An 11,259-nucleotide genomic window follows, 5' to 3' on the forward strand; every position below is an offset into this window, starting at 1 on the left:
TTTGTCTGCTTGACAAAATGAAGTTCATTTTACTTGTATTTTCTTTTTCATGTAACAAAATAAGTACAGAACAGTTTCAGCTGATAAACATGAATAAATCACTCAAATATATCAGATTCATTTTTTAGCAGATGGAGCAGAATATTTCTCTCGGCGAGCGCTGCGACCCGCAGCAGTAAAAGGTCGACCGTCAGCCTCCGTTCCGGCCCGTCTGTCGCTCCGGCGGGTCAATACCGACCCGGCCCGGTTAGATGTGGAGGAGCAGATACAGGCCGCAGGGCGGCTGCATCGATCGCAGACTTACTCACCCTCAGTCCATCTCTGTCCTCCAACAAGAGAGTCAAATCTAATCAGTCACACGGAAAAGACTCGTCGTTTAATCACAACGTTATGAGTCTCATTTGGTAAAAGCTGCAGTTATCAGAAATGTTAAAGAAAAAAAGACAAACCAGATTCTGTCATTTGAGGAACGTTTCACAGATGGAACGACGGAGAGAAAACAGCCAGCAGATCCATGTTTCTAATGGCTGAATCTCCATGGAGGTTCATTTGGAAAAGGGAAAATCCCAGAAACTCCCTGGATGTTGAGGGGAAACAGAAAATCCTGAAACTCGGAGAAATGATCCGTCTGCTCGGCTCAACAAGCTGCTGCTTTACAGGGATGTGGAACGAGGAATGAGTTTGTCTTTGAGATCAAATCTGTGCTGTGACTCGGCACACAGATCACTGCTGCCTTTAAATGGATCATCTAATCTAATCTAATCGCGTTTCCTTTAAATGACCTAAAAGATAATCTGACCAACAAACATCAGTTTAGTTTGAACAGCTTCACTGCAGGATCCAGACTGAAAATTAAAGATTTTATCTATTAGTACAAAAAGCACATAGGATGTCAGATATGTTAACAAAACATTCACTATTTTTACAGATAAGCAAAAACATAATGCAGATTTTAAATAATTTTAATACATTTTCCTTTTAGATAAAAAAAATAAAGAGAAAGAAAAATAAATTCGACACAATACAGAAAATCATAAAAGATTATCAGTAAAACCTGCTGATGATTATAAAGTTTAATGTTTTTATTTAAATAATTGTTAAAGAAATCAAGTAAAACCTGCAGCTAAAGTTTTAAACCTGAGAATATAAACTTAAATAAAAAATTATGCAGCATATAAAACTGGAATAACGTTGAAGAATTATTAAAAATGAGTTTACATGTTTCCTCAAAAATAAAGATTAAATGTTATTTTCAGACTTTGTTCTGCAAAACATCTGATAAAAATTATTAATTGTCTTGGAAAATTAAATAACTCAATAAATAAATGTGACAGTTTTTTTGTTTTGCAGAAAATAAATAAATAAATGGACAAAAAAATAATTTGTTCAGTTGTACATTCTTATATGGAAGCACATTCCTGCCACTTTGATTAAAAATGATAAAATACACAATATATTTTCATTACTATTATGATAATAGTGTTGAGTTTCAGTAATGTATAGATTATAGAGAATAAAACAAGAAAATATTTACATTTAGAAGAGTTGAAGTTAAAAAAGCAAACTGCTGATTTAATATGGATTCTGCATTTTAGGTTCTGAATTTTTCAAGCATAAATTATTTTGCTCCAAACTTCCCCCCAGCAGATGGCGCTGAATGATCCCAAGTTGCCAACTGCCCAACATTTTGCTTTGCACATAAAAATGTTTCATTTCATTTTATAGTGGAACCTTTAATTATTTTCTCTCCGTATCCCGAAGCTGTTTCCGATCAGATTCAATAATCTCAGTTTCACTGTAACTTAGTTTAACCAGATTCTGTTTCCAACGCTGCAGAGGCTGAAGGAGCTCCAGGAGGCGTCTTCACAGCTGCTGCAGCTCAAACTACAACTTCATGAAACTGGACCAAGGCTCTGGAGGTTCTGTTGATGTTTTCAGATTAACCTCAGACTCTCTGTGAAACGATCCGCCTTCGTTTCCGTTTTACCTCCCGCCCCCAGGAGGTCACCGGCTGCTCCTGCCCCCACGGCGCTCAGGCAGTCGTCTCTGGACTCGCCAACCAAACGGGGGACTTTCTGGCCTGCTGTTGTTGTTTTCTCTGGAACGTTATTTCAGCTTCCAGTCATCAGAGGCTGGTAAATCTCACTAATGAATTCCTGATGAACACGATGAAGAAGCAGAAAGCTGCAGACGACATGTTGGGAATCACACAAAGCTGCTGCTGCTGCTGCCAGAGTCCAGCTGGTCCTGTGTAAATATTGACAACGTTCAGCCAGAAAAGACGTTTAAACGGGACAGAATGAGGACATCAGCGGGGACACGTGAGGGTGGACTCCTCTCTGAGGATTTAAAATCTTTTCAAACCAGATTGATTCCACTTTCTGACTCACAATTCAACCTGAATTACCCCAAAAGGAAATCAAATGTGATCCAAGTCTCTTCAGAGGGTCACTGTTGATGATGGTGATGCTGTAGCAATCAACCAATCAGTCGTCAGCAAGCTCTGCTAATCCACCTCTTTTGCTTCTGCTGCTCCTCTTCAGATCTGTTAAACAGAGAGGATGTGATTCTTACGATCGACTTGAACTTCCTTCAACCGCAGGAAGTTAAAATTATACATGTTCTAGCTGGGAATTTAATGATAGCTATTGATTTTAGAACAAGATCTAGATATTTATATTATTAATCTGCGACATGTTAGGACCGCTGTAGAGAGAATTAAAAAGGAAACTTAAGTTTTTGCCAAAAACTGACATTTTGAGATTTATCTTAGGAAATTTCTAGAAAAAAGAAAGAGACCTTGGAGCTCCAAAAGAAAAAAAAATATTAAAAAACTCAAAATTTCTAAGTGAAAATTTAAAACTGAAATTTTTAGATTAATTTGAGAAAATGTCTTGAAAAACCTTGGAAATTTTTTAAACTTCAAAGTTTTTTCAGAGATTAATCTCCAACTTTCTGTGTTTTCAACTTTCAACTTTTGAGCTCAGAAACTTTCTTGTTTTTTTGGAACATTTCTTGGATTCATCTGAAAATTAATCTGCATGCCTGCAGATAATTCAGCTGTGAGTTATTTGGTGGGAATTTACTCCTTATTTCATCTGTCAATAATAAAGAAGAACCAATAAACCTTAATATGCTGTCATGTTATCCTGAGTCAGTAAAATCATGTTTTAATCCAATAACAGCTTCAATTTTAATAACCTTCATTTTTAAAACACTTAATTTTTCCAAAACTTTAATCTTCTGGGTTTCCAACCTATCAGGACCGGAGCAAACTGGATCGGTGGTTCTGACCTGCAGCCAGTGTCACTGAACAAATGTTTTAAAGCTCTTTATCGGATTAATCCACTCGGAGAGCAGCAGGGCGGTCGATCCGGCCCATCGGCCTGATGGGTAAATGCGTTATCCTGCAGGGCCAGGATTGGCAGGCGCTGGCGGAGAGAGACATCCTGACACTGATTGACTTTCTGATGTTAGCCTCCATTCAGCCTGAATATTGTTTATGAAATATTGATATTGGCTGCTCTCTCCTCTTGGAGACTCGGCTGGATGGAAAGTGTTTCAGGCTGCAGGGAGATTTCCGAACCTGACTTTCTCCAGGAGATATTTCTGATTTTCAGTTTAAATTTCACCTGCAGCTGGTTTCTGAACATGCAGCATGTGGATGTTCCTCTATTTAATGATTTATTAAACTCACTTTAAGTAGCAAACTGGCCATGAGTCCCTCAGGTTGAGTGTGCTGACAGCGCCCTCTGTCTGCCCACCACTTCTAGCACCATCTGAACTGCATTTTTATTATTATTTCAGGAGCTTTTTGAGCCTCAGATGCTTCAGCGTTTCGCCGCCTGGGTGACGGCCAGGATTGACGCGTTGCCACAGTGAGAGCGTTTTATGCTCCGGGATCAATAGCTGTTACCCAGGCAAAGCCCACAACCACTAATGAATCCTCTGGCTCTGTTTGCAGCAAACCGCTCTCCTCATGTCTGCACAAGGCCGAGGAGGGAGAAATAAAACCTGAATACAGAAATTAAAGTAGATAAACGTTTTGTGTCACGTGAAGCTGATCCCTGCTGGTTTTCCTGAGTCATTGGTGACATTTCAGTGGTCTGCTCTCTGGTGTCACATGTTCTGATTTTTTCTCTGTCTGGACTTTCTGACTTTGTGCCGACAAGGCAGCAGGTGTGCAGACAGTCGTCACTCTGCAGCCTGAACATGTTGGATGTTCTTCCTGGAATGAGAAAAATATGACATTTCTGGAAACACCAAACGAATTGTTTAATTGTGATAACATCTGTGTTGGTTTAAAGCAGCTGAGGCTAATGCAGTTTGGTTTTTGAATAAAAAATTACTTACAATCCTTACGTCACATTTCAGAAATAATAATTACTCCGTTCTGTTTTCTGCAGGCTGCACAGTGGCGCAGTTGGTAGAGCTATTGCCTTGCAGCAAGAAGGTTTTGGGTTTGATTCCCGGCCCCGGTCTTTCTGCATGGAGTTTGCATGTTCTCCCTGTGCATGGTGGGTTTTCTCCAGGTACTCCGGTTTCCTCCTACAGTCCAAAAACATGACTGTTATTAATTGGCCTCTCCAAATTGCCCCTAGGTGTGAGTGTGTGTGGTTGTTTGTCCTGTGTGTCTCTGTGTTGCCCTGCAACAGACTGGCGACCTGTCCAGGGTGACCCCGCCTCTCACCCAAGGTTGCTGCTGCTGGAGAGGCAGCAGCAACCCTCCTGACCCCACTGAGGGACAAGGGTGTTAGAAAATGGATGGATGGATGTTTATTGCACATGTAAGAAACGGTTAAGTTATAGTCCTTTTGGGTTGTAAATCTAATTTGATGTTCTGCTGGATAGATTTAAAAACCAACACCAAAAAAAGAGCACCCAGCTATCGCTAACGTCTGCTAGCTGTTGGTCATTCAGCTGCAGTGAAGCTGGAGAGAGAGAGACAGAGAGAGACAGAGAGAGGTGGAACGGATCAACCAATAAGATCTGCAGCTCCCTCTACCTTTTTGCATTTTTTGGCCATTGCAAAATAATCTTAAAACTGAATTATTTATTTTTCTCTGATCATACGGCTGAAACGCACCAAACTGTTATTTTTATGTATCATTGCACCACTAACTACGTTGCTTACTTAAACCCCTCTCCTGACTGATACCTTTGTTGAGGAAAGTCAGTTTGAATATGTATTTCTTCTCTGGAAACTGGAGCTAAATCAAGCTGAAGCTGGAACCAGTTTGACGTAACAGACTAACAAACGTGAATGAATCTTTTTTTCACATCTGACCAAAATTGTAACAAATTCTAGACGTAAAATGTGAATTTATTTTGCTCACTTTTATGTACAGAAGCTTCTTCTATTCCTTCAACTTAAACGTGAAAACAATTTAACATAAAAGTCTGTTTTGCTTTATTCTGCATCTCAGCAAAGCGTTTCAGAGAAAAATGAACCTAATCGTGATGAAACGTCTCCAGTTCTGCTTCTGAAAGCTCGTCTCAGAACGGAAACGTCGTTTAGCTGCTCTGTGCTGTTCATTCCTGATAAAACTGGATGGATTCTGACAGGGTGGATTTACGACAGAGAGGCTGAGCAGCTAAAGACCCTGCAGATCCACAGATATGAAATGATGACCAGAAGCTCTGCGTTATGACTGATTCGTCCTGCTAAGCCCAGCAGTTTCCTGCCCGCCTGCAGGACATCAGCGCTGCTGTGGGCAGAAAAACGCTGACTGAAGTGTAAATATTAATTCAATTAGCTCCAGGCTCTGTTGCTGAGTTTGCACCACCCATTTAATGCCGAACAGGCTCCAACAGCAGCGCATTAATCTCATTTGTGCAACAGGCGCAGATGTCCGACTTCTCGTGTTTACACTCATTCACAGCTTGTTTTGTCGGTAATCGTTAAAAATCATCACAGCCACATTTCAACTGCTGATCATCCTCGAGTTTTTATTGTGAATAAAGGAAGTGAAACATTCATATTAATCATGTTTAATAGACAGAAGAAAATATTTCACTGCCTTTCATATTCAAACAAAATTCAAAAGAGAAACAACAGCAGCAGCATAAGAAGACAGCAGTTCCAGTCTTCATCCAGAAACGGAAAATTAATGCAAAGAGCATTCAGATTTAGTCAAAAGTGCCCTGATGGAGAGTTTTCCAACAAACCCTGCAGGTCTAAAGCTGCAGGATGCAACTTTCACATTTTTTTTTATTTTTATTTTTGCATATTGCTGTAACTGTCAGTATGTCAAAACAGCATGAGAGAGACAGAAAATCAGGAAAAAACCAAGCTGCCTTTTCCCACTGCAAACTAAAAACAACCAATCAGAGGGAGGGGCGGGTCTTCGTGCTGTCAATCACCTCTCCATGTGGCGCTGCTCATCCTACTTCCTCTCCCCTTTGGTCTCTGCTACGCTACAGTTAGCACAGGTAGTCGTGAGCACAGATAATGGCAGATAAACAGTTTTCCTGTAAGTTGTGTCTCAGTCAGTCGTTGACCAGCAAGTATGTGAGGATGATTGACAGCGTTAAGCCCCTCCTCCTGGCTCTGATTGGTTGTTTAATCGTAGCTCATGTAGGAAGTGGAGGAGGCTGATTTTTTTCACAGATCATCTGTCTCATAACAAACTGTGACACCATGGTGACAATTTGAACAAATATTTGAAAATTTTTTTTTATAAAAGTTACATCCTGCAGCTTTAAAGCTCAGGCTGGGTGTTGTGAGTTTCTTTATTCTGGAGCTTAAGGCACACAGTGTGACAGAAGTCGCCTCAGTTCCCTGTCAGTCATGTAGGTCAGCCTGCTGGGGAACAAACATGCAGCTCTGGGACGAAGACGCCGACTCAGCAGAGCCTTTCTGTGGGGCTGAATGAAGGCGGCAGCGTTACGGCAAGCGGCTGAGGTCAAAGTTAAGAAGCTGCAGAGAAATGAGAGTGATCCGGACTGGAGTTTTATATGCCCCAGATAAAAACTTCAGTTATCTGGGATCTACGTTATGCTCATTAAACACGTCAGTGATAGAAGTTATACCTGGATGCAGTTAAATAAATGAACTGCTGATAATAAGCATGTGAAATGGAGCAGAATCCACTCAGTACTTTGGGTCTTAAAGTTGTGAAAGTGGCTACAGCATACATGGTCTGGCAGTTATATTCAGCTGATACAGGGATACATAATGATGTTTTATTCCTCATTTCTGCAGTTAAAGGGGCAGTGTTATGTAAAATCTGCTTTTTTAGCTTTACGTTGTTATAAATTTACTCCCTCATGAAAAACACACCTGCTGTGTTGCTTTGGTTCTTTTATTCATGTTTGAGAAATCCTAGTGTTTCCACAAAGTTCCTCCAAGCCGAGCTTCCCTAAATACAGAGCAGCTCAGCTCCTCTAGACTAGTGGCAGCAGCAGTTAGCAAACACTGGTGGACCTGCGTGTCTGCTGAACTTATAAAACGAGCTGCGCCTCAGTGCAACGCCGGTAGAAACGCTGTTAATCGCTTGATAGGAACGTCGTTCTGATGACATACAGAAGGTGGAGTGTTTGGAAGAGCAAGAGCTTCTTAAAGAAACAGAGACAATATACGTAACACTGGCCCTTTAAATGGATGATAAATCTTTTAAGCCCGCTCTTGAGCGTTATTCCGAGTGCACACACACGGCCACGTTCTTGTGGCGTTCCCAGTAGTGGCATTCTTCCGGGAAGCTCCAGGCGGCTGCAGCCTCTTTGTGGCGACTGATGGCGTGAACGATGAACCCGCACAGCTGCTTCTCCAGCGCCTCCACCGCCTCCGGAGCGTTGCCCTTCCTGGCCGGACCCTCCATCAGCTGCCGCACGCAGTCGCTGGGAACCGGCTGGGCCGCGGTGCTGAACGACACCACCAGGCAGACGTCGTTCCCCCGAAGAACCTGGAACCAGTTCTGTCCCGCCACGTGGTGGAAGTGCTTCCCGGCTCGCAGGTTCTCAAAGGCTTTGCCTGAGTTTTTGATCAGCCGCACAGACCAGGACACCCAGTCGTACTTTTTCACCAGGACCTCCAGAAGACTCTCAGCTGCTTCCTGAAGATTTTCCTCCTCGGTCTCCTGCAGGTGGCGCTGCACGTCTAGTTTCGCTTGCTCTGGAAACGCAGCTATGCAGGACTCGATGGCTGCCTTCATCTTGGACTCTACCTCTTCGATTTTGGTGCTCCACTCTCGGATCTTGTCCTGCTCCTCCTCTGGACTCTGGGTGAGGGCGCAGCAGCCCAGCAGAGAAATCAAACCCAGGCAGAAGAGCTCCTTCATCCGGACGCAGAAGTCCTCCAGGAGGCGCCGGTTCCTCCCAACATACCTGCCAAACAGAAGCAGCTCTAGACTTTATTTCCATCAAGAGATTCCTGCAACTTAAGTAAATAAGAACAGAAAGAGGCTTTTGGGGGGAGGGTTTACTGAATAGGCCGTAAACAGAGGGAACAACATGTCTGTCCAAGTTATTTGGACATTTCTCCACCAGGGTCAGTTTTAGGACCTGCACCGTTTACCATCTATATTCATAATTTGGGCCAATGTGCATCTTTATGCAGATGATTCAGTGATTTCTTGTTGTGATGTTTCCGTTGCTCTTGTGCGTCAGTCTCAACTATTACAACTTACTGAATGCAAACTGAGGGCGGCGCCATATTCTGCTCCAACCAGAGGGAGACCACACAGGCTCTGCACATTGATCCGAGCATCTTATAATATCTTGGCATCACCAGAGATGAAAATGTAACTTCTAAGCCCCGCACTGAAGATCTGTTCAAAAAGCTTGAGCTAAACGTCCATATGCTGCCTGAGGACGCCGGCAGCAAAAAGACAGAAGATTTTATGTGTTTTTGTAATCAGTGAAAACTCCTCTGTTGATCATGTATGTATTGATTTAGATTTTTAGAAGTGCGTTATTGTTTTCATATTTCATTAAGCAAATTCTGACAGTAAATTTGATTCATGGAAAGATGCCAAATTTGAAAAAACTTGTTTTTCATTAAAAATCTTTGATGTTTTTTTGTTTTTTTTTTTTGCTGTATTTAAATTGGTTTATTTTGCAAAACTGCAATGGAAACACTTTTGTTGCATCACAAAAGTCATCAGTGGCATAAATCATAAAGACTCACACGAGAGTTTTGACACATTTGTAATGGAAACACAGCTGATGGGTCTGTTTACCTCTGTACTGTGTCTAAAATCGGATCCTTGAAGGTGTTGGTTCCCATCAGAGCATCGTAGAGAACACAGAGGTTCTTCTCTCCGCCGGTTTTAGTGAAGTGATCCAGAAACAGTTTCTTCTTCACCTCCCTGAACTGCGGCTTCGCCTCCAAGATGTCCATGTACTTCCTAAACTGGTTCCGGATGTTTTCCTCCACGGTGAAGTAGTCGCGGTCCAGGTCTCCCTTCCTGAGCTCGGACTCGATGTCCTCCAGCTGGTTGGACAGCACGTCCAGCTTGGTCCTCACCGTCAGGAACTGCTCCTTGACGTAAAACACCTCCTTGCTGTGGACGTTGTCCAAGGCCAGCTTCAGGACCGGAGCGGCCGCCTCGCAGAGCGGAAGCAGCTCCCCCACGGCGCTCGCCAGCACCTCGGCGCCCTTCTCGAACATGTCCATCAGCGCCTCGATGGTCTCCTTCTTCTCGGCCACCACTTTCTCCAGAGGACTCGTCATTTTCTGGGACACGAGGGACGAAATCTCCCTGTCAGCACGGAAAGTTCAGAGAGAAGACGACAAACGTTAAGAGTAAAAACGGAGGTTTGTGTTTATCATGAGTCTGAGGAAAGGCTTTTCTTATCTTAGAGATTGGCAAAACAAATTCAACGCGTTTTCAAATAAATGTTTGGAATGGTTTAATTTTAAAAAGTTGTTTATTAATGTTATAATCCGTTGTGGGCACACTTCCGCTAATCCGCTAATAGTGGAGCTAATGTTATGTTAACTTTTGCTAACTGATTTATTCTGAAGTGGCTGAAAGCTGTTTATTCAGCAGATATCTCTCTCTTTCTCTCTCTCTCTCTCTCTCTCTCTCTCTCTCTCTCTCTCTCTCTCTCNTCTCTCTCTCTCTCTCTCTCTCTCTCTCTCTCTCTCTCTCTCTCTCTCTCTCTCTCTCTCTCTCTCTCTCTCTCTCATTTACTCTTATTGAGTAAATACCAACAGCAAATAAAGAGTTATACAGAAGAATGTAACACATTAACAAAAAACTAGTGGTTAATTAAATAAATGCAAAAATTCACATGAATTATTTTGAAAGCCTCTTCAGGTTCTCCTCATGGTAGGAGTCAACATGACTGAATTTAGTGCTTTAGCGTTATCTTCTGCTAATGTTAAACCTTCAGCATTAGGGGAGCTAATGTTCATGATTAGTGCTTTAGGGTTAGCATAGCTAACTGTTTAGCTAGCAGAGCCTAGCACTGGTTCTAATGTTTGATAAAACAACATCTTTGCCTCTTAAATCTGAGCTGAACATGCTGAAAACCTTCATGACCTGACAAATGATCACCTCAAACCAAAACTCCTCTGAAGCTCTGCATGAATCAGTGGAGAAACTGGAATTAAAATCCCCAAAGTGTCGCCTCCTGACACCCAGTTTCAGTTAAAACAGATTCAGGCTCTTCCAGGGATTTTTCTTCTTCCAGATAACAAGATGAGACCCTGATGATGAAACTGATATGAAGCTTTGATAAATCATTTTGTCCAGCAATTAGCCCAGATTTCATGCTGTGTTTATTTGTGAAAAATTATTGGTTTAACTATAAAAAAAATATTTAAATTCTGTTTTTTAGATGTTTATTGTATATTTTGAGGTTTAATGACTTTTTCTCTTTATCTCTTTCCAGGAGCTTAGATGGTTTTCATCATGTGAAGTGTCTCAGTCTTCCTCCGCTGCAGATAAAGTCATATTTATGATTTATACATTATGCTAATTATTAGCCACATTAAACAGCATTTCTGCAGAATAACAGAAGCAGCTGTTTTTTCAGCTGTGGAGTCTGATTTGTCACAAGGTTGAAAATAATCCAAACATGGTGAGAAATGAGGGAGGAGGATCAGTTTTACCACAACAACCTCAGCAAAACGTGAAGCAGACACAGCAGACTGTTCTTTCCTCAAGGTTGGAGGTTTGCTGCTGCTGCTGCTGCAGGTGCAGCTGCAGCTCAGCTGCTGCTGCTGCTGCTGCTGCAGCTGCAGGTGCTGCTGCTGCTGCTGCTGCTGCTGCTGCTGCTGCAGCTGCAGGTGCTGCTGCTGCTGCTGCTGCT

General features: G+C 42.2%; 1 protein-coding gene and 1 long non-coding RNA gene across 5 annotated transcripts in view; one reads left to right on the forward strand and one right to left on the reverse strand.

Annotated features, from left to right (window-relative positions):
* The window catches only part of LOC103477565 (uncharacterized), a 10,452-nt gene extending 6,393 nt beyond the window's left edge, over nt 1–4,059 (forward strand). Inside the window, exon 2 of the long non-coding RNA XR_535668.1 lies at nt 3,808–4,059. This is a non-coding gene — a long non-coding RNA (uncharacterized LOC103477565). The remainder of the gene's footprint in view (nt 1–3,807) is intronic.
* A 1,870-nt stretch (nt 4,060–5,929) lies between these two features.
* rpz3 (rapunzel 3) overlaps nt 5,930–11,259 on the reverse strand; it is a 6,066-nt gene continuing 736 nt past the window's right edge. For 2 of the 4 annotated variants that reach the window (XM_008430726.2, XM_008430727.2), the window contains exons 2-3: nt 9,180–9,701; nt 5,930–8,325 (exon numbers count right to left, since the gene is read on the reverse strand). In XM_008430726.2, coding sequence (XP_008428948.1) covers nt 7,635–8,325; nt 9,180–9,673 — 1,185 coding nt within the window. In that variant the 5' untranslated portion in view covers nt 9,674–9,701 and the 3' untranslated portion in view covers nt 5,930–7,634. Of the gene's footprint in view, nt 8,326–9,179; nt 9,702–11,059; nt 11,093–11,259 lie in introns of those variants that run through there. The other 2 variants (XM_017309549.1, XM_017309548.1) reach the window with 2 other exon arrangements.

Source organism: Poecilia reticulata, linkage group LG16, assembly GCF_000633615.1.
Source record: "Poecilia reticulata strain Guanapo linkage group LG16, Guppy_female_1.0+MT, whole genome shotgun sequence".
Taxonomy (NCBI): Eukaryota; Metazoa; Chordata; class Actinopteri; order Cyprinodontiformes; family Poeciliidae; genus Poecilia; species Poecilia reticulata.